Source organism: Scyliorhinus canicula, chromosome 7 (genome assembly GCF_902713615.1).
Source record: "Scyliorhinus canicula chromosome 7, sScyCan1.1, whole genome shotgun sequence".
In the NCBI taxonomy this organism is placed as follows: Eukaryota; Metazoa; Chordata; class Chondrichthyes; order Carcharhiniformes; family Scyliorhinidae; genus Scyliorhinus; species Scyliorhinus canicula.
The window spans coordinates 81,349,155-81,372,414 of NC_052152.1; the positions used below are offsets into that span (position 1 = coordinate 81,349,155).

The 23,260-nt window shown below is 49.3% G+C and overlaps 1 protein-coding gene across 10 annotated transcripts in view; it reads right to left on the minus strand.

The window, feature by feature from the left end:
- dmd (dystrophin) overlaps window positions 1-23,260 on the minus strand; it is a 2,667,466-nt gene that overhangs the window by 1,517,803 nt on the left and 1,126,403 nt on the right. For all 10 annotated transcript variants that reach the window (XM_038802261.1, XM_038802266.1, XM_038802267.1 and 7 more), the window contains one exon: window positions 14,072-14,284. In XM_038802261.1, coding sequence (XP_038658189.1) covers window positions 14,072-14,284 — 213 coding nt within the window. The remainder of the gene's footprint in view (window positions 1-14,071; window positions 14,285-23,260) is intronic.

Below are 23,260 nucleotides of genomic sequence, written 5' to 3' on the forward strand. Positions count from 1 at the left end.
CTAGCTATCTTGCTGGCAGGGTGGCCCCCGCACAGGGTAGAAATGAAAGTCAACACAACAATATATAATCAATCAACCACCCCAATCTTTAATACAGAACCCTAGAGGAAGAAAATAACATGCAATCTCCCTCCATACAAACTAAAACTCAACAGTACAACAATAAATCCCAAATTTGTTCATAACAAACATCCACTAAACAGCCTAGGGACAACCGGGACAACCCCAAGCCCTCTCCAACATTACAAAAATCCCCTCACAAGATACAAATACAGATGAAATTAAACAATGCACCAACAAATTCCATAGTCCTCAAGCACTTTAGTTCACCCCCAGTCCATGCTTCCTGACAAATTCATTTACATCCGGGCAGCATGGTGGCACTATAGTTAGCACTGCTGCGTCACGGTGCCGAGGAGCCGGTTCGATCATGGCCCTGGGTCACTGTTCGTTTGGAGTTGGCACATTCTCCCCGTGTCTGTGGGTTCTCACCCCCACAGCCTAAAGATGTGCCAGGTAGGAGGATTAGCCATACTAAATTGCCCCTTAATTAAAAAAATTTAAAAAGAAAAATCATTTGCATCCTCTGGTACATTGAAATAATAATCTCTGTCCTTGAAAGTTACCCGAAGACGAGCAGGGTAAACCACACCAAACCTCATATTGCTTTTGTACAGCGCAGTCTTGGCCTTATTAAATGTTGCACGCCTTGTCGCCAGTTCTACACCAACATCTTGGTATATTCTGATGGCATGGCCCTCCCATCTGCAATCTCAATGATCCTTCACCCACCTCAGGATCCGTTCCTTATCCAGGTAGCGATGAAACCTAACTATGATCATGGCTCCCCTGATCTGGGCATCTGCCTCAGCGAGTTATAGATATGATCCAACTCATGAGGGACCGAAAAGACCCCCCCCCCCCCCCCCCCCCCCCCCCCCCGCCATCACCAGACCCCATGGTCTTGGGTCAGGTTATAACTGGCATAGAATGGGCAGCCCGGTAGCACAGTTGCTTCACAGCTCCAGGGTCCCAGGTTCGATTCCAGGCTTGGGTCACTGTCTGCGCTGAGTCTGCACGTTCTCCCAGTGTCTGACCTCCGGGGCTCCTGTTTCCTCCCACAGTCCAAAGATGTGCAGGGTAGGTGGATTGGCCATGCTAAATTGTCCTTAGTGTCCAAAAAGATGGTGTGTGGCTGTGGGAATAGGGTGGAAGCATGGGCTTGGGAAGGGTGGTCTTTCCAGGGGCGGTGCAGTCTCGATGGGCTGAATGGCCTCCTTCTGCACTGCAAATTCTATGATTCCATGAGTACAAAAAAAAGTTATAATCAACCTTTATAAAATACTGGCTCAGTCTCAGCAGCATTATTGCGCCCAATTCTGGGCAATCTTTTATGAAGGATGTGAAGACTTTAGAAAGGGTGGAAAATATTTACAAGAACGATTCTTGAAATGAGAGACTTCAGTTATTAGGATATACTGGAGAACCTGGGCTTAACGAAGGTATAGTTGAGATTAGATTTGATAGGGGTATTCAAACTCATGTGGGTCTCAACAGAGTAGCTGTTCACATTGGCAGAAATGTTGAAAACCAAAGACCACCAATTTAAGGTCATTGGCAAAAGAAGCAATTGCAACAGGAGGAACATTTTTTAATTGTAGCTAGTGGCGTAGAAATGGGATCAATTGCCTGAGAGTGAATGAAGACAGATTCTTTAAAAAAAAAAATTTAGAGTGCCCAATTATTTTTTCTTCCAATTAGGGGGCAATTTAGCATGGCTAATCCACCTAACCTGTGCATCTTTGGGTTGTGGGGGTGAAATCCACGCAGACACGGGGAGAATGTGCAAACTCCACATGGACAGTGACCCAGGGCCGAGATTCGAAACCAGGTCCTCAGCGCTGCAGTCCCAGTGCTAACCACTGAGCCACGTGCCACCCTGAATGAAGACAGATTATGCGATGACTTTTAAATGAAGATTGGATGAGCACCTGAATAAAGAAATATGACTATAGTACAGGGAAAGGGTAAGGGAGTAGATGGGCAGTGTGGTATGTGCAGGGAGTTGGTATGGACACAATGAACTGAATGTCCTCAAAGTCATTCATGGCACAGAAGAATGCCAATTGAGTCTGTGCCAACTTGCTGTGAAACTCCCTACTCTATCCTCGTGACCCTTCAATTTTATTTCATTCAAGTGCTCGTCCAATTTCCTTTGGAAATTATTGATGATCTCTGCTTCCAACATCCTCGTCGGCAGCAAGATCCAGGTCATTATCAATCTCTCATCAATCTCCTTTGCACCAACAAGAACCCCAGATTCTTGTCCTTGCTTAACGTTGGCTCAGGTTGTGTCACTTTAACACCATTAATCGTGTCAACATTTTTATTTAATGATGCCAGTTTCATTTCAATGTCATTTGCCACAGACTTTCCCATCTGTGGCCTGCCTCCTCACATGACATTTCCTAATGTGCTTCTGCTCTCACCATCAGCCCCACTTCCACCCTGATTTGACTCGTGCTCTGGCACTGCTCCTAGCTGTTGTCTCCCATCCAATGTTCTTATATTAGTCCCTGTGATCTGCTTCTTCTGCTCCTCTCCTTAGCTCCTGCTGCTGGTTCTCCTTTTGGCTCTGCTTCTGGCTTTGCTGCTAAACTCACATCAACGTCCATCTCGTGGCAGAAGTTGATTGGTGCAGACAGTCTGAGGACTTCCGCTGCTATATGCACCAATCAACTTCTGCCACCAGATGGTGCATGGTCAATCAAAAGGTACTGTCCTATAGGTGGGTATACAATAATTGTTTAAACACTTCCTGTTGTATTGTGCATTCTATTCTTTTATTTTTGTGATCTATTTTATTTTGCAAATTATTTTAGCTAGGAATGCATAATGCTGCACATTATGATGCAGTTTTGCAACGTGTACATTGCAGGAAACATTCAAAAGAACCTGATTCTGGCTTTCCTATTTGGACTATTTCAGAAATTTCTGTAGGACCTATGATTCATTCAAACTAATTGCAATTAAAGTCATGATATGTCAGGAAAGCAACCACAGCTTTCACTGAATACTCCCTGTAGCTAAAGTCCCCAAAATTGGAACCATTCAGGAACATCTCTTTTGCACCCTCTCTAGGTCCCCATGCCTATCCTATAGTGCGGTGGCCAGAACTCAACCCAATACTCCGGTTGTAGTCCAAACAGAGCTTTACAAAAGCTCATCTTAATTCACCTGCTTTGTACTTAATGATTCTATTTACAAAGTAAGAAGTCTCACAAAACCAGGTTAAAGTCCAGCAGGTTTATTTTAAATCACATGCTTCCAGAGCACTGCTCCTTCATCAGGTGGAGCTAAGATTCCGTATACATTGCTATCTACTCTCTGTATGTTCTGCCACCATTAAAGATCTATGTGCACGCACTCCCAGGTTCCTCTGTCCTTGAGCACTCTTTAGAACTGTGCCATTAAGTCTATATTGCCTCTCCCTGTTCCTTTGCCAAAAGGCATTGCCTCACAGTTCCACATTAAATTAAATTTCAACTGCCGCTGGCCTTCCCATTCTGCAAGCAGATGTCCTATTGCAGCCAACTGGTATTACCCTCCCTGTTTGCCGAACCTCCAAGTTTGGTATTGTTGTATCCCAACATCCAAGTCATTCATACAAATTCAAAAAGCAAAAAGTCCTAGCACTGACACTGGAACACTACTGTCAACCAACCTCCAGTCTAAAAAAATAAGCATTTATCATGACTTATAAGACCATAAGACATAGGAGTGGAAGTAAGGCCATTCGGCCAATCGAGTCCACTCCACCATTCAATCATGGTTGATTTCTAACTCCATTTACCCGCTCTCTCCCCATAGCCCTTAATTCCTCGAGAAATCAAGAATTTATCAATTTCTGTCTTAAAGACACTCAATGTCCCGGCCTCCACCGCCCTCTGTGGCAATGAATTCCACAGACCTACCACTCTCTGGCTGAAGAAATTTCTCCTCATCTCTGTTCTAAAGTGACTCCCTTTTATTCTAAGGCTGTGCCCCCGCGTCCTAGTCTCCCCTGCTAATGGAAACAACTTCCCTACGTCCATCCTATCCAAGCCATTCATTATCTTGTACGTTTCTATTAGATCTCCCCTCAACATCCTAAACTCCAATGAATATAATCCCACGATCCTCAGACGTTCATCGTATGTTAGGCCTACCATTCCTGGGATCATCCGTGTGAATCTCCGCTGGACCCGCTCCAGTGCCAGTATGTCCTTCCTGAGGTATGGGGCCCAAAATTGCTCACAGTATTCTAAATGGGGCCTAACTAGTGCTTTATAAAGCCTCAGAAGTACATCCCTGCTTTTATATTCCAAGCCTCTTGAGATAAATGACAACATTACATTTGCTTTCTTAATTACGGACTCAACCTGCAAGTTTACCTTTAGAGAATCCTGGACTAGGACTCCCAAGTCCCTTTGCACTTTAGCATTATGAATTTTGTCACCGTTTAGAAAATAGTCCATGCCTCTATTCTTTTTTCCAAAGTGCAAGACCTCGCACTTGCCCACGTTGAATTTCATCAGCCACTTCTTGGACCATTCTCCTAAACTGTCTAAATCTTTCTGCAGCCTCCCCACCTCCTCAATACTACCTACCCCTCCACCTATCTTTGCATCATCGGCAAACTTGGCCAGAATGCCCCCAGTCCCGTCATCTAGATCGTTAATATATAAAGAGAACAGCTGTGGCCCCAACACTGAACCCTGCGGGACACCACTTGTCACCGGTTGCCATTCCGAAAAAGAACCTTTTATCCCAACTCTCTGCCTTCTGTCTGACAGCCAATCGTCAATCCATGTTAGTACCTTGCCTCGAATACCATGGGCCCTTATTTTACTCAGCAGTCTCCCGTGAGGCACCTTGTCAAAGGCCTTTTGGAAGTCAAGATAGATAACATCCATTGGCTCTCCTTGGTCTAACCTATTTGTTATCTCTTCAAAGAACTCTAACAGGTTTGTCAGGCACGACCTCCCCTTACTAAATCCATGCTGACTTGTCCTAATCCGACCCTACACTTCCAAGAATTTAGAAATCTCATCCTTAACGATGGATTCTAGAATTTTGCCAACAACCGAGGTTAGGCTAATTGGCCTATAATTTTCCATCTTTTTTCTTGTTCCCTTCTTGAACAGGGGGGTTACAACAGCGATTTTCCAATCCTCTGGGACTTTCCCTGATTCCAGTGACTTTTGAAAGATCATAACTAACACCTCCACTATTTCTTCAGCTATCTCCTTTAGAACTCTAGGATGTAGCCCATCTGGGCCCGGAGATTTATCAATTTTCAGACCTTTTAGTTTCTCTAGCACTTTCTCCTTTGTGATGGCAACCATATTCAACTCTGCCCCCTGACTTTCCTGAATTGTTGGGATATTACTCATGTCTTCTACTGTGAAGACTGACGCAAAGTACTTATTAAGTTCCTCGGCTATTTCCTTGTCTCCCATCACTAGATTACCAGCGTCATTTTGGAGCGGCCCAATGTCTACTTTTGCCTCCCGTTTGTTTTTAATGTATTTAAAGAAACTTTTACTATCATTCCTAATGTTACTGGCTAGCCTACCTTCATATTTGATCCTCTCCTTCCTTATTTCTCTCTTTGTTATCCTCTGTTTGTTTTTGTAGCCTTCCCAATCTTCTGACTTCCCACTACTCTTTGCCACATTATAGGCTCTCTCTTTTGCCTTGATGCATTCCCTGACTTCCTTTGTCAGCCATGGCTGCCTAATCCTCCCTCTGATAACCTTTCTTTTCTTTGGGATGAACCTCTGCACTGTGTCCTCAATTACTCCCAGAAACTCCTGCCATTGCTGTTCTACTGTCTTTCCCACTAGGCTCTGCTTCCAGTCGATTTTCGTCAGTTCCTCCCTCATGCACCTGTAATTACCTTTATTTAACTGTAAAACCTTTACATCTGATTCTACCTTCTTTCTTTCAAATTGCAGACTGAATTCTACCATATTATGATCACTGCTTCCTGAGTGTTCCCTTACTTTAAGATCTTTTATCAATTCTGGCTCATTACATAACACTAAGTCCAGAATAGCCTGTTCCCTCGTGGGCTCCATCACAAGCTGTTCCAAAAAGCCATCCTGTAAACATTCAATGAATTCCCTTTCTTTGGGTCCACTGGCAACATTATTTACCCAGTCCACCTGCATATTGAAGTCCCCCATGATCACTGTGACCTTGCCTTTCTGACATGCCTTTTCTATTTCGTGGTGCATTTTGTGCCCCTGGTCCTGACCACTGTCAGGAGGCCTGTACATAACTCCCATTATGTTTTTTTTGCCTTTGTGGTTCCTTAACTCTACCCACACAGACTCCACATCGTCTGACCCTTTGTCGTTTAGTGCTATTGATTTAATTTCATTTCTAATTAACAAGGCAACCCCGCCCCCTCTACCCACCTCTCTGTCTTTTCGATAGGTTGTAAATCCCTGGATGTTTAACTGCCAGTCCTGAACCCCCTGCAACCACGTCTCTGTGATGCCTACCACATCATACCTGCCAGTCACAATCTGGGCCACAAGCTCATCTACCTTGTTCCGTACACTGCGGGCATTTAAATATAGCACCTTTAATTCCCTATTGACTGTCCCTTTTTGTTTTCTTAGTGTGGTGGACCTTGGTTTACTGAGCCTTTCCATACACTGTGTCATATTTTGTGAGATGGGGACTATCGTAACCTCTCCTGAGCTCTGTCTTTTCGTGATTTTTTGTAATCCTAAGCAGCTACGCTTCCCACTGATTCCTTCACCTCTTGGTTCCCTGACTTTCCCTTCCCCCCAATCTCTAGTTTAAAGTCCTATTGACCACCCTATTTACTCTTTTCGCCAGAACACTGGTCCCAGCTTGCTTTCTCCTATCCTCAATTTGGCCCTCCTATTCAATTAGACTTATTTTTATTAACCAGCTTTTTACGATAGACTTTGCCAAATTTTTACTGTAAATTGTGAGGAATAAGGCTTACGTTGAAGCATAAATTGAGTTTCAATATTTGTGTTCTAAGAAAGGGTTGAAAGTTTAGTTTAACTTCATGTTGAACACATGAAGTTGTGTGCAAGTCTACAGGTTTTAGTTTCATCTAAAACTTTGCTTGCATTGTAATTAAAGGTGTAATTAAACAATGGAAAAACAGAAGCAGTTAAGAGTTCAGTTGAAACCAGGTAACTGAAAAGCAAGAATCTTTTCACAGAAGCTGCCAGTAAAGGCAAGAGAATAAAGTAAGGGGCAGGAAGCAAGTACAAGAAGCTAAAGAACAGAAAGTTCCAGAAACCAGGGAAATAAACGAGATAAGTCCCAGGAAGGCTGAAGTCAAAGGGACAAAAAACAGTTCACTTAAGTTAAAGGAGTAATAAGCGACCCCCAGCTAAACGGGACTGCAAGGTGCAGATTTAGAGATGTAGGCGAGTGAGAAGCCAGACATCTGAGGTGGAAAAGGAAGTTGACATTGTAATACATCCACTGAAGCAGCAGTCTTCTGCTGGTTTGAATGGGTATCCGAGAGATTGTGTGAACATTTGAATGCACGTTGTTTTCCAAGCAGAAGAATACAGAAACGGGAAGTTGAAAAACTGGATGTAGGTCCTTGGTGAAGGCATCAGAGAGAAAGTTTTGTTTGGGAGAAGATTCCAAAGTGTGTTCTTTGGGAGTGCTGATTGGAAACCTTTGTGAAAGCCTGAGTTCCAGTGGGACCAGTTGGCTCACAGTGTGACTAGCATCTGGGGAAATTTGATGAGAAATCCACAGAAGTTTTTTGGGCAGCATCTGCCACTTAGTTTCTGTGCATGGTGAGTCTGACCACATTTCACCTGCTGGTTTACACGGGCTGTGTACTTGTCAAGAACATTAGGATATAAGATATAGTCTGTAACTTGTGTTATCCTTATAAGTCTATATATCACTAAAGATATGGCTGAGGTGAAAGAGTAGTCTATTACAATTAGGTTTTCAAGTTTAATAAATGTTTTATTATTTGTTAAAAGTTAATCGGCTGTCCTGAGACTCTCTTTACCCTTGGTGAAAAAATAAAGGTTACAATCTATCGAGCCGAGGTTTTGCTCTGGGACCTCACTGTCCAGTAGTATCAGCTGGTATTGGAACAAAATCCACATGGGCAACATTCATTGCATTCCCTTCCAACATTCTCAATTAGTTCATCAAAAATTTAGTTGGATTCATCAATCATGACCTGCCTTTTACAAATCTGATTTCATTACAATTGTTGGCTATCCTTAATTAAATCAAACATCTGAGTTTTTTCTATGATCATTATGATGAGACCACCAATTCACGCGACACGTGGTTAGAAGTGAACAGTGGTTTTAACCGTCTTACAACAGAGCCTGCCTGTGACAAGATGAACTCCAGATGAACTGGCAGGCAGGCTCTCAGCATCAACCTTTATACTTCCAGTTAGGGGGAGGAGCCGTGGGTGGAGCCCAGTACAAACTCCCGTACACTCCCAGTGCATCTCCCCCTAGTGGCAGAGCAGCGCAACTGTTCGTGTGCCGAGCTTACAGAGACATAGTACAACATGTGTAATACAGTGTCAATTACGCTACTGTGATTCACCGCATTCACCCCCTGTAAAAAAAATCAAGTCCGGCGGGGGTGGTGGCTTACAGATTGAGTCTGTCCAGTGGCCGGGTTGTCAGCTGTGATCGGTGGAGCACCGGGGTTACAGCCCCTTCTGGTGGCTGGATGAGCACCGTCGGTTGGGGTACGATGGCGGACTCCGGTGGCGATTCCGCCCGAGCTTCGTACGCGTCTGGTTCGACTGGGGACTGGGGGTGCTAGGAGCTAGATGGCGCGGGTGCGCGCAAAAACTGTAGCGAACTGGTAGGTGCGTGGGCATGGGGGCGAGTTGGGTGGGATGTAGTGTGAGGGGTACCTCGGCGGTGGTAGTGGGGGGGTTGGATCCTGCAGGTACTAGGTCCCGGAGGGATACAGTGTCCTGACGGCCGTCAGGGAACTCTACGAAGGCGTACTGGGGGTTTGAATGCAGTAGGAGCACTTTCTCTACGAGTGGATCAGTTTTGTGCGCCCTGACATGCTTCCGGAGGAGTACTGGGCCCGGTGTCTTCAACCATGCCGGGAGCAAAACCCCTGTGGTAGTGCCCCTGGATAAAATAAAGAGCCGCTCGCGAGGGGTCTGGTTGGTAGCGGTACATAAGAGGGACCTAATAGCGTGGAGCGCGTCGGGGAGGACTTCTTGCCAATGGGAGATCGGGAGATTCCTGGACTGGAGGGTCAGTAGGACGGTCTTCCAGGCCGTCGCATTCTCCCTCTCCACCTGCCCGTTCCCCCTGGGGTTATAGCTGGTAGTCCTGCTCGAGGCGATGCCCTTGCCGAGCAGGTACTGACGCAGCTCGTCGCTCATAAAGGACGAACCCCGGTCGCTGTGTACATAGCTGGGGAACCCAAACAGGGTGAAGATACTATGCAGGGCCCTAATGACTGTGTGGGAGGTCATATCGGGGCACGGGGTAGCAAAGGGAATATGGGAGAACTCGACTATGACTTTCAGGAAGTACACATTCCTGTTAGTCGAGGGGAGTGGCCCTCTGAAATCGATATCGAGGCGTTCAAAGGGCCTAGAAGCCTTGACCTGGTGGGCCCTGTCTGGTCTGTAGAAGTGCGGTTTGCACTCCGCGCAGATCGGGCAATCCCTGGTGATGGCTTTTACCTCCTCGGTGGAGAAAGGCAGATTTCGGGCTTTAATGTAGTGGGCGAGTCAGGTGACCCCCGAGTGGCAGAGGTCATTGTGGATGGCTTTTAAGCGGTCGCTCTGTGCGCCGGCACACGTCCCGCGGGACAGGATATCTGGGGGCTCGTTGAGCTTCCCCGGTCGATATATAATCTCGTATTTGTAGGTGGAGAGTTCGATCCTCCACCTCAGAATTTTGTCATTGTTAATTTTGCCCCTTTGCGAGTTGTCAAACTTGAAGGCAACCGATCTTTGGTCGGTGATGAGGGTGAACCTTCTACCCGTGAGGTAGTGCCTCCAGTGACGAATAGCCTCCACAATGGCTTGTGCTTCCTTTTCGACTGAGGAGTGTCGAAGTTCCGAAGCGGAGAGGGTTCGGGATTAAAATGCGACCGGTCTCCCTGCCTGATTTAGTGTGGCTGCAAGAGCTACCTCTGAGGCATCGCTCTCAACCTGGAAAAGGACGGATTCATCCACCACCCAGATGGCAGCTTTGGCGATGTCCTCATTGATGCAGTTGAAGGCCTGGCGAGCCTCAGCTGACAGGGAAAAAAGTGTGGCCTTAAAGAGTGGGCGGGCTTTGTCCGCATATTGAGGGACCTACTGGGCATAATGCGGAAAGAATCCCAAGCACCGTTTGAGGGCCTTGGGACAATGAGGGAGAGGGAGTTCTAAGAGGCGGCACATACGGTCCGGGTCGGGACCCAGGACTCCATTTTCCACGACATAGCCGAGGATGGCTAGTCTGGTTGTGCGGAAAACGCATTTCTCCTTGTTGTATGTGAGGCTAAGCTTCTGGGCCGTCTGGAGAAATCGGTTGAGGTTGGCATCATGGTCCTGCTGGGCATAGCCGCAGATGGTGACGTTATCCAAGTACGGAAACATGGCCCGCAGCCTGTACTGGTCCACTATTCGGTCCATTGCTCGTTAGAACACCAAAACCCCATTTGTGACGCCAAAGGGGACCTTGGAGGAAGTGGAGGAGGCGGCCATCGGCCTCAAATGCCGTGAAGTGGCGGCCCTCCGGGCGGATTGGGAGTTGGTGGTATGCAGACTTCAGATCCACCGTGGAAAAAATCCGAGACTGGGCGATCTGATTCATCATGTCTGCAATCCTGGGAAGGGGGTACGCGTCGAGGAGCGTAAACTGATTAATACTCTGACTATAGTCTATGACCATGCGGAGTTTTTCCCCGGTCTTGACGACCACCACCTGAGCTCTCCAGGGACTGTTACTGGCCTCTACGATCCCCTCACGTAAAAGCCTCCGGACCTCGGATCGAATGAACACCCTGTCCTGTAGGCTGTACCGTCTGCTGCGAGTGGCTATGGGTTTACAGTCTGGAGTGAGGTTGGCAAAGAGGGGAGGGGGGGAGATTCGCAGCGTGGCTAGGCTGCAGATAGTGAGTGGGGGTAGGGGTCCGCCGAAGCTGAGGGTGAGACTCTTGAGATTGCATTGAAATTCGAGTCCCAATAAGAGTGGGGCGCAGAGTTCGGGCAGGACGTATAGTTGGAAATTAGAGTAGCTAGCGCCTTGGATTGTTAGAGTTGCGACAGTGCGCCCTTGGATACGGACAGAGTGGGAACCCGAAGCGAGGTAGATAGTTTGTCGTGCAGGGAAAACGGGGAGCGAACAGCGTCTTACCAGATCTGGGTGTACGAAGCTCTCAGTGCTCCCGGAGTCGAAAAGGCATGGTGTACTGTACCCGTTGATTTGGACTGTCGTCATCGAGTTGTGGAGATGCTTTGGGCGCGAGTAGTCCAGTGTGACTGCGTTGAGTTGAGGGTAGTCGGCGGATCGGTCGGCTGCGCTGGGATGGCCCCGCGATGAGTGCCCGCTGAGGTCGCAGTCTTCAATTGAGTTTTCTGAATGTGGAGAGGATGGGGCCCAAGATGGCCGCCCCGTGGATCGCATGTGGCGGGCGGCGAGGAAGATGGCGTCCACCATGAGTCGCCCGTGGTGGACCGCGTGGTGGGGGTCCGCCAAGATGGCGGCCCCCATGGATCGCACGTGGCGGGTGGGGGCGGAGTCGGGGCATAGGCTGCTGCGTTCCAGGGCCTGCGAGTGCGGAGGGCGATTACTTTGTGCCGCTGGAGGTTTAGGGGCTGTGGCCTTCCTTGCCAGGCACACTCTGGCGTAGTGGCCTTTTCGCCCGCAGCTGCTGCAGGTCGCGTTGCGGACCGGGCAGTGCTGCCATAGGTGCTGGGGCTGGCCACAAAAGTGGCAGGCTGGGTGGCTGCGCGGCGCAGGCCTGAGGGAGTCGCTGGTCGGGGGCCCATGACAGGGTTGCGCAGTCGGCAGGAAACGAGGTGAGGCTACGAAATGAGGCCTCCATAGTTGTAGTGAGTTCAACAGTATCTTCTAAATTTAGGGCCCCCTTCTCCAGCAGTCGCTGGCGCACGTAATTCGATTTAAGGCCTGCAACAAAGACATCGCGGACAGCAAGTTCTCTATGTTCTGCAGCAGTTACAGCCTGATAATTACAGTCCCGGGATAAGGCTTTTAAGCCTCTGAGGAATTCTTCTAGCGATTCTGTAGGGCGCTGGCGGCAAGTAGTAAAAAAGCGCGTAGACCTCATTGATAGGCCTCACATACATTCTATCGAGTAGGGCCAGGGTCTCTGTATATGAGCCGGTACTGTTTAGCTGAGTAGATATACGATGGCTCACCCTCGCGTGCAGTAGACTGAGTTTCTGCTCCTCCGTCGTTTCTGTGGTGCTTGCTTCAGCCAGGTAGGCCTTAAAACATCGGAGCCAATGCAAAAGTATTTATTTCGCCTCTGCATCCTGCGGGTCGAGTTCCAGTCGATTAGGCTTGAGGGCTGATTCCATGGTCATTCCTTACTGTTTCTTAAGACGATTAAATTGATGAGACCATCAATTCATGCGACACGTGGTTAGAAGAGAACAGTGGTTTTAATCGTCTTCCAACAAAGTCTGCCTGTGACAAGATGAACTCCAGATGAACTGGCAGGCAGGCTCTCAGCATCAACCTTTATACTTCCAGTTAGGGGGAGGAGCCGTGGGTGGAGCCCAGTACAAACTCCTGTACACTCCCAGTGCATCTCCCCCTAGTGGCAGAGCAGCGCAACTGTCCGTGTTCCGAGCTTTCAGAGACATAGTACAACATGTGTAATACAGTGTCAATTACGCTACTGTGATTCACTACACATTGTTTTTAACACCTTCCACACAACTGTTGTTAATCTAATTGGCCTGTAGTTGCTTGGGCTGTTTTACATCCTTTCTTGAGTAATCAGGCTGCATTATCACTCCCCAATCAATCCTCTGATCATGGAAAGCTTTCCACTATCCTCACCACCATTTCCTTTCGGAACCTGTGATGTAATCCATTTGAACCAGATGACTTATCCAGTCTAAGCACAGCCAATCTTGTCAGTATATCCTGCCCAATAATTTTACTCCATAAATTACCTATACCATCGGCACTTCAATTATATTTAGTCAGATTCCTCTTCCTTAATAAACACCGCTACAACGCACACATGAGCATTGTAGCCTTGTCTTGGACCTTCTAAACACATATCATCCCCTTTGTTCTTTACAAACATTAATGCTGGGTGATCTCTGAAATCAATCACTGAACTCGGTATTATTAACACTGGGTACTCTCTGAAATTGGCATTTTTAACACTGGGTGATCTCTGAAATCGGCATTTTTAACACAGCGTGATCTCTGAAATCGGCATTGTTAACATTGGGTGCTCTCTGAAATCGTCATTGTTAACAATGGGTGATCTCTGAAATCGGCATTGTTAATATTGAGTGATCTCTGAACTCGGCAATGTTATCACTGGTTGTTCTCTGAAATTGGCGTTGTTAACGCTGGGTGCTGTCCGAAATCGGCATTGGGTTCTCTCTGAAATCGGCATTGATAGCACTGGGTGATCTCTGAACATGGCTTTGTTAACACTGGATGATCTTTGAACTGAGTAGCGTTAATACTGAATGATCCCTGAATTTGGCAGTGTTAATCCCAGCTGATCTCTCAACTGGGTAGTATAAGCACTGGGTGATCTCTGAACTTGTTAGTGTTAATGCTATGTCTTGGATCCGTGGCCCCTGCCTACAATTTCAATTACTCTGCAACAGACTGGATCAAGTTACACATTTTAGTTGTGTGTATATATTCTCTTTCAAAATCAATTGATGCCAATACTTAAGTATACTAATTCCACCAGTGATGCAGTTGGACATGACCATTGTTGTGAGGTGCAAATCAACATGCAATTTGGCTTGCCATGTTCTTCATCCATTACAAGAAAATCCAGAATTTGTACCAACCTGAAACTGCAGAACCTTTGCCATCAGTTCCTCGAGTTTCTGGCTTTGTTCCATCAAATGAACACTCAACTTCTTCCAACGGCCAACAATTCCTTCAAGCTCTGATCGATATTTCTGGCTGACCTCTGCTGGGGCTTTTCTCGATACCTCTTCTGCAGCTGTGGTGAGATAATTCAGGCCACTCTGTTGCTCCTGGAAAGACCCTTGTAAAACCTCAAAAAGAATATTTAAGAAGATTTTTAGAAATTCTTCCAAGGAAGTTGTGGGAATCATAAAAATTGAGACGAAGTTTCAAATTAAGAAAACAAAATATTTCTCATCCTCTTTAAGACACGAGCAAGGAATATGATTTTAGCATTTTAGATGCACTATCGATTTAGCTTATTTTTCCATAAAAAAAACATGAATTGGATTTCCTCTGCAGGTAGGAAGTCCCACGCCCAGGTCTGAAAGCTCAATGCAAACTTGTGCAAGGAAGTATTGGACCCCGGGTTGAAGTTAATTATGGTTGGGGAGAGAGTAAGTTGGAGAATGAAACTCAGATGAAGTGTTGTTTTGGGGAAAGGGAGAGGGAGGTAAGGGCCAGATGGAAGAGAAGATTGCCTGTCTATCAATATGTGGTGAGTGGGTGATGTGAATAGTCTCTGCTGGCAGCAAAAGCATACTGGACTTGGTATTTCCCAGGCAGCCTCCCAACCAGTCCGAACCAAGCCTAAGTCTACTTAGCTTCTGAGGTTAAATAGGATTGGGCTCTTCAAATTATTATGGCCATCGATTGCATTTTACCAGCAGTGACTGATTAAAAGGCCAACCCCCTGGGACCACCAGCATTTTGAGAATGCTACCCCATCCCACATATGCCAGCCCATGGCGCAGCATCTCAACCGCATTACTGTTGTCCATGTGTCAATGTATCAGTATGCTTCAGAAATTACATGATTAAGCTAATCGCCTTATTAAAGAAAGGTAAAGACTTTTGGTTCAACCTCCATGAGAATAAATGGACACAGTTGAACCATTTGCTGTGGGGAATTTGTATGGGGTTTGCATCTCCGCTGAGTTCGCTGCAGAATAAACTTACTAAAGGTAAGAGACATGCTGTGGCATGGTAGCACAATGGTTAGCACTGTTGCTTCACAGCGCCAGGGTCCTTGGTTCGAATCCCAACATGGGTTACTGTCTGTGCGGGGTCTGCACGTTCTTCCCGTGAATGCGTGGGTTTCCTCCGGGTGCTCCGGTTTCCTCCCACAAGTCCCGAAAGATGTGCTGTTAGGTAATTTGGACATTCTGAATTCTCCTTCAGTGTACCTGAACAGGCGCTAGAGTATGGTGACGAGGGGATTTTCACCGTAACTTCATTCCAGTGCTAATGTACTACTTATGACAATAATAAAGATATTTTTTTTTATTTGCTTCATCATATACCAACAGTTAATATTAACAAATATTAAAAACTATTTGAGGTGGCCAATAATGAGGCTGCAGGAAGCGGGAGAGGAAGCCCAAAATCAGGTAAATTAATTTTTTTACCATGCTTGGGACAAACAGGCAGATTCCAACTGTTGGGAGTGGATGAATGGGGTTGTGAGAGATTTGGTTTTGGAAGAGTGGGTAGGGGATGGAACACCCATGCTGCCGGTTTTACCTAGCAGCCTCCCCACATGGCTGCCTGCCAACTTGACAGCAGCGCTTTCAGACAGGGGCAAAATGCTGGTGGAGCTGGGAAATTACCCTTAATTGATATAACTGGATATTCAGTGATAATTCCCCACCGATTCCTTCCACTATCATTTCATTTGTTTTCCCAACTCTCAGCCTGTCTCCATTGGGCTGGTAAAATCCAGACCACAATAATCACTGATGTGCTCAACATTTTCTTGCTTTAGGGGCAGCATGGTGGCGCAGTGGGTAGCACTGCTGCCTCATGGCGCCGAGGTCCCAGGTTCGATCCCGGCGCTGGGTCACTGTCCATGTTGAGTTTGCACATTCTCTCCATGTCTGCGTGGGTTTCGCCCCCACAACCCAAAGGGTAGATAAATTGGCCATGCTAAATTGCCCCTTAATTGGAAAAAAATAATTTGGTACACTAAATTCAAATTAAAAAAATATTTTCCTGCTTTAGCGTCGTAAACACCCTGGGCGCGATTCTCTGATCGCGGGACAGAGTGTCCACGCTGTCGTGAACGGCAAAACGGGCGCAGCGGTTCTGGCCCCCACAGGGGGCCAGCACGGTGCTGGAATGGTTCATGCCACTCCAGCCTCATTTCCTGGCGCGCACTGGGGCGGCGCCAACCCGCGAATGCACAGTAGGGCCGCGCCAACCCGTGAAGGCGCGGGGGACTTCTTCAATGCGCCAGCCCCGACGCAACATGGCGTGGGGGTTCAGGGGCCGGACGCGTAATAAAATAGGACCGGGGCTGGAGAGGCCGGCCTGCCGATCGGTGGGTCCCAATCGTGGGCCAGACCCCATCGGAGGCCCCCTCCCCCCACCGGTGAAGGAGTGCCTCTCCCCCGCCACAAGCCGCCCCCCTGACCCTACGTGGAGAGTTCCACGTGTGAAAGGAGCCAGTGGGACTCTGCCGTTTCCGCTCGGCCGCTCGGACCATCAGGGCCGGAGAATCGGCGGTCCATGACCGGTACCGCGCCAAACGCGCCAGCGCAAATGGCGCGATTCTCTGCTGCTCGCAGGAAAAAATGGCGCGAATGGCGATTCTCCCATACGGCGCGGCATGGGAGAATCCCGCCCCATGTCTTCATTGATCAATATTTATATGTCACAAAGAATGGAGATGGCGTCATGTAGAGGTACGAGCCTGGGTGCCTTGGCAACGGCGCCGTTGCCGCTCTCTCCTAAGAGGTGTACCACGAGCCCGGTGGTGGCGGCGACCTTAAGAATCTGGGGACAGTGGAGATGGCATAGAGGGGAAACAGGGGGCTCGATGGAGGCGCCATTAGGTGGAAATCATCGGTTCATCCCGGGGAACACTGATGGGGGATTTAGGGGGTGGCAAAGGGTGGGCATCAGTAAATCGAGGGACCTGTTTATTGGCAGGAGGTTTGCGGGCCTGGGGGAACTGGAAGATAAATTTGGGCTCCCCCAAGGGAACATGTTCAGATACCTGCAGGTAAAGGTGTTTTCTAGGCGACAGGTAGAGGAGTTCCCTTTGCTGCCCTTGCGGGGGACGATGGACAGAGTGCTTTCGGGGGTGTGCGTCGGAGAGGGGAAGGTGTCTGACATTTATAAGGTAATGCAGGAGGTGGAGGAGTCGTCAGTGGAGGAGCTGAAGGCTAAATGGGAGGGGGAACTTCGGGAGCAGATAGAGGACGGGACTTGGGCGGATGCCTTGGAGAGAGTCAACTCTTCCTCTTCATGTGCGAGGCTTAGTCTCATCCAATTCAAGGTGCTGCACCAGGCCCACATGTCCGGGACTAGGATGAGTAGGTTCTTTGGGGGTGAGGACAGGTGCACCAGGTGTTCGGGGAGTCCAGCGAATCATGCCCATATGTTCTGGGCATGCCCAGAACTGGAAGAATTCTGGAAGGGGGTGGCGGAGACGGTGTCGAGGGTGGTTGGATCCAGGGTCAAACCAGGGTGGGGACTCGCGATTTTTGGAGTGGCGGTGAAGCTGGGAGTGCAGGAGGCGAAAGAGGCCGGTGTCCTGGCCTTTGCGTCCCTAGTAGCCCGGCTTTTACTAAATTCAAGTAACCCAAACTCAGAGGAATAATGTATTCAAAAGTAGCCTGATCGGATAAACAACCACTGATGTTGCCAGGTCCTTGGATAGCTGAATAAAAGTACTGTAAGTTATATCTGCAATGTCGGCAAGTTTTGCATGACAGCATGGTGGTAGAGTGGTTAGCACTGCTGCCTCACAGCACCAGGGACACGGGTTTGAATCTGGCCTTGAGTGACTGTCTGTGGAGAGTTTGCACATTCTCCCCGTGTCTGCGTGGGTTTTGTCCAGGTTCTCACCTTTCCTCCCACAGTCCAAAGATGTGCAGGTTAGGTGGACTGGCCATGCTAAATTGCCCCTTAGGGTAGGATTGCATGAATAGGACAGGGGTTTGGGCCAAGATAGGGTGGTCTTTCAAAGGGTCAGTGCAGGCTAAAGGGACCGAATGGCCTTCTTCTGCAATGTAGAGATTCTATGAATCCTCAACTCATGAAAGTTAATATTGATGTTGTTGGTGATGCAATTGATCAATTCCCTTCCATTTTGATCCTGATCTATGTCCTACCCATGACCTGCACTAAACTCTGCTTAGACCCCCAACACAAAGTGTGAGCTATTGAGAATACAAATACTCCAAGAAAATCCATCAGTTTTTTAATTGGCAGATTGGGGAGGAAAGAGTTACGCAATCCATACTGTTATCAGTATTTTGCAGTAAAGACTGCATGTCAGCACTGTTAAAATGTACATACATTCCATAAACTTATGAGTCCCAGTACTTCTCAAATAGGTACTTAAACTGACTACTCAACAAATTATTAAAATATATGGCAGAACATGTGAATGATTTTTAACTTTAATCCTTCTTTTGGGATTTTCAATTATCCAACAAAATCCACTGGAGAGAAATGAAAACTTTCTTTTTCACATACATAAGGTTAAAGAAAGACTCACATTTATATAATGCCTTTCACAACCACAGGACGCCCCAAAGAACTTTGCAGCCAAAGGAGTACTTTAAAAGTATGGGGCCCGATTCACACCCAAATTTCGAAGTTTATTTGTGGCTGGTTTTCAGAGAGTTTCCCGCTGGCTCTGCCAGTGAGTTCCCCACCTCTATTCAAGGACATGTAGTCACGTTTTGGGCCTGTGGTAGTCACCACTAGTGGCATATTGTATGTGTTATGGCACTGCCCGTATATGACAGGTATGACGGTAAATCCCTCCTTGCTGGCTCCGCCCAGCAGGTGGCGTATAAAAGTGTGTGCTCTCCTACGCTGCATCCATTCTGGTTCCAGCGACAGGAGGTACAACATCTTGTTCAATAAAGCATCGATTATTCCATCCTCGTCTCGTGGTAATTGACAGTAGATCAATTTATTGAACAAGATTTTAAAAGATGGATCTCCTCATCAAGGCTCATTGCCTGCAGTTGAGCCCTCACACAGCAAACGCCACGTCCACCTTCGACCACTGGCTAGCCTGCTTCGAAGGCTACCTCAGAGCAGCCAATGAAGAACCCTCGGACTGGCAGAAGCTCCAAGTCCTCTACTCACGGGTGAGACCTGACATTTTTCTCCTCATCCGGGATGCGCCCACCTACTCCGAAGCGATGACACTCCTGAAGGAACATTACGGTATACCAGTGAATCAAGTGTACGCGAGGCACCTCCTGGACACGCGACAGCAACTCCCCGGGGAGACTCTGGATGATTTCTTACGGGCCCTACAGATCCTCGGGAGGAACTGTGACTGCCAGACAGTTTCGGCAGTCTAACACACTGAACATTTAATTCGAGACGCTTACGTCATGGGCATGAAGTCAACGATGTCCGCCAGCGACTATTGGATGGGGGTTCGCTCGATCTCGTGGGGACTAGGCAGCTTGCTAATTCGCTAGAAGTGGCCTCCCGTAACCTGCATTCCTACACCCCTGACTGCAGGGCACCCTCGTGGGCATCGCAGGCCCTACCAGCTGCTGACTCCAGCTCACCTCAAGCCTGCGCCGCATGGCAGCCAGCCAACTTTGGGGGCCCAAGTGTTATTTTTGTGGACAAAGCAAACACCCCAGGCAGCGCTCAACGGGTGTGGGAAGAAAGGGCATTTTGTTTCCGTTTGCCAGGCCCGGTCGGTCACAGCTGTTTCCAGGCCTGGCATTTCTACACCCCCGACGTGCGACCCAGGGGCACCGCCATCCTCCCCTTCGCAAGCCACGTGCAGCCCGTGGGCGCTGCCATCTTTAATGCCGCCCGCCATGTGCGCCCTGTGGGCGCCGCCATCTTCGGGTCCATTTTGGACCGCGCCTCAGGACCCCTACTCGTCTGACCGTTCACCGCCTACCGCTACACGCTGACCAGCCCGGGACCCCCCAGCATCTTCCGCAACTCGCCTCCATCACCCTGGATCAGTCTCGGCCCCGCAACCTTGTGACCACTACGACGGCGGTGAAGATCAACAGGCACGAGACGACCTGCCTCTTTGACTCTGGGAGCACAGAGAGTTTCATACACCCACTACGGTAAAGTGCTGCTCCCTCCCGGTACACCCCATCACCCAGAAAATCTCCCTGGCCTCCGGATCCCATTCGGTTGAAATCCGGAGGTATTGTGTCACGACCCTCATCGTTCAGGGCGTAGAGTTCAGACAATTCCAGCTCCACGTCCTCCCCCACCCCTGTGCTGCCCTGTAACTCGGCCTGGATTTTCAGTGTCATCTCCAAAGCTTGACTTTGAAATTCAGCGGACCACTGCCCCCCCCCCCCCCCCCCCCCCCCCAACCGTCTGCGGCCTCACGACCCTTAAGGTCGATCCACATTCCCTGTTTACGAACCTCACCCCGGACAGCACACCCGTCGCCACTCGGAGCAGATGGTACAGTGCCCAGGACAGGACCTTCATCAGGTCGGAGGTCCAACGGCTTCTGGTGGGAGGGAATCATTGAGGCCGGCAACAGCCCCTGGAGAACTCAAGTAGTGTTGTGAAGACTGGGGAGAAGCTCAGGATGGTCATTGACCACAGTCAGAACATCAATCGGTACACGCAGCTCGACGCGTACCCCCTCCCACGCATATCTGGCATGGTCAATCAGATTGCGCAGTATTAAGTGTTTTCCACACTAGACTTGAAGTCCGCCTACCACCAGCTCCCCATCTGCCCGGAGGACCGCCAATACATTGCGTTCGAAGCAGATGGCCGCCTCTACCACTTCCTTAGGGTTCCCTTCGGCGTCACCAATGGGGTGTCGGTCTTCCAGCGAGAGATGGACCGAATGGTTGACCAGTACGGGCTGCGGGCCACCTTCCCATAACTAGATAACATCACCATCTGCGGCCACGATCAGCAGGGCCACAACGCAAACCTCTGAAAATTCCTCCATACTGCCAAACTCCTTAACCTCACCTACAATAAGGAGAAATGCATGTTCCGCACCAACCGCTTAGCCATCCTTGGCTATGTAGTGGAAAATGGAGTCCTCTGGCCTGACCCCGACTGCATGCGCCCCCTCCTGGAACTCCCTCTCCCCCACTGCCCCAAGGCCCTGAAACGTTGCCCGGGGTTTTTCTCATATTACACCAAGTGGGTTCCTAATTATGCGGACGAGACCCGCCCACTCATCACGTCCACTGTTTTTCCACTGACGGCCGAGGCCCGCCAGGCCTTCATCCACATCAAGGCAGACATCGCCAAGGCCACGATGCACGTGGTCGACGAGTCCCTCCCCTTCCAAGTGGAGAGCGATGCACGGACGTGGTTCTGGCCGCCACCCTCAACCAGGCGGGCAGGCCCGTGGCTTTCTTTTCCAGCACCCTCCATGCCTCCGAAATTCGGCACTCCTCCGTTGAGAAGGAGACCCAAGCCATTGTGGAAGCTGTGCGGCATTGGAGGCATTCCCTGGCCGGCAGGAGATTCACTCTCCTCACTGATCAACGGTTGGTTGCCTTCATGTTTAATAATACACAGCGGGGCAAGATCAAAATTACAAGATCTTAAGGTGGAGGATCGAGCTCTCCACCTATAATTATGAGATCTTGTATCGACCGGGGAAGCTCAATGAGCCCCCGGATGCCCTATCCCACGGTACATGTGCCAGCGCACAAGTGGACCGACTCCGGATTCTCCACTATGACCTCTGCCACCAGGGGGGGTCACCTGGAACTTCCATTTTGTCAAGGCCCGCAACCTGCCCTACTCCATTGAGGAGGTCAGGATCGTCACCAGAGACTGCCAAGTCTGCGCAGAGTGCAAGCCGCACTTCTACCGGCCAGATAGAGCGCATCTAGCGAAGGCCTCCCACCCCTTTGAGCGCCTCAGTGTGGACTTCAAAGGGCCCCTCCCCTCCACCGACCGCAATGTGTACTTAATCAACGTAATTGACGAGTATTCCCGGTTCCCTTTCGCCATCCCATGCCCCGACATGACTTCTGCCACGGTAATCAAATCCCTGCACAGCATCTTCACTCTATTTGGTTTCCCCACCTACATTCACATTGATCGGAGATGAATGAGGGATGAACTGCGCCAGTTCCTGCTCAGCAAGTGTATCGCCTCGAGCAGGACGACCAGCTACAACCCCCGGGGAAACGGGCAGGTGGAGAGGGCGAATGGGACAGTCTGGAAGGCCGTCCTGCTGGCACTGCATTCTAAAAATCTCCCGGTCTCCAGCTGGCAGGAGGTTCTCCCTGACGCTCTCCACTCCATCTGGTCGCTCCTCTGCACCACCACTAAGGAGACCCCTCACGAACGTGTGTTTGCCTTCTCCAGGAAGTCCACCTCTGGTGTCTCGCTCCCAACATGGCTGACAGTCCTGGGCCCGTCCTCGTCCGGAAGCATGTGTGGAGCCAAAAATCGGACGCCTTGGTCGAGAAAGTCCACCTCCTACATGCAAACCCGCAGTACGCCTACGTGGCACATCCCGACGGCCGCCAAGACGCGGTCTCCCTCCGGGGCCTGGCACCGGCTGGGTCCCCAGCCATGACCCCCAACCTGACACCACTCTCCCCCCCCCCCCCCCCCCCCCGCCCCACCCCCCGGTTGCCTCTTTCACCCCTGCGGCTCACCCTCCCTCCAGCTCACCCTCCCTCCTCACCGCAGCCCCCACCCTGGCAGAATCCGTCCTCCCACTGGATTGACTCGGGGGTGACGAAGACGAGAACAACACGCTCCCGGAGTCGCAGGTGACCACGTCGCCGACCACATCACCACCAGGACTGAGGCCCTCGCGGAGGGTCAAAGCCCCCGACAGACTTAATTTGTAATGTTTTTGTCAGCCCCGCCGGATTTTTTTTTTTTTTAAAACGGGGTGAATTTGGTAGTCACCACTAGTGCCATATTGTATGTATTAAGGCACTGCCCGTATATTACAGGTATAACGGTAAATCCCTGCCTGCTGGCTCCGCTCAGCAGGCGGCATATAAAAGTGTGTGCTCTCCTGCGCTGCAGCCATTCTGGTTCCAGCTACAGGAGGCACAACATCTTGTTTAATAAAGCCTCGATTGTTCCACCATTCTCGTCTCGTG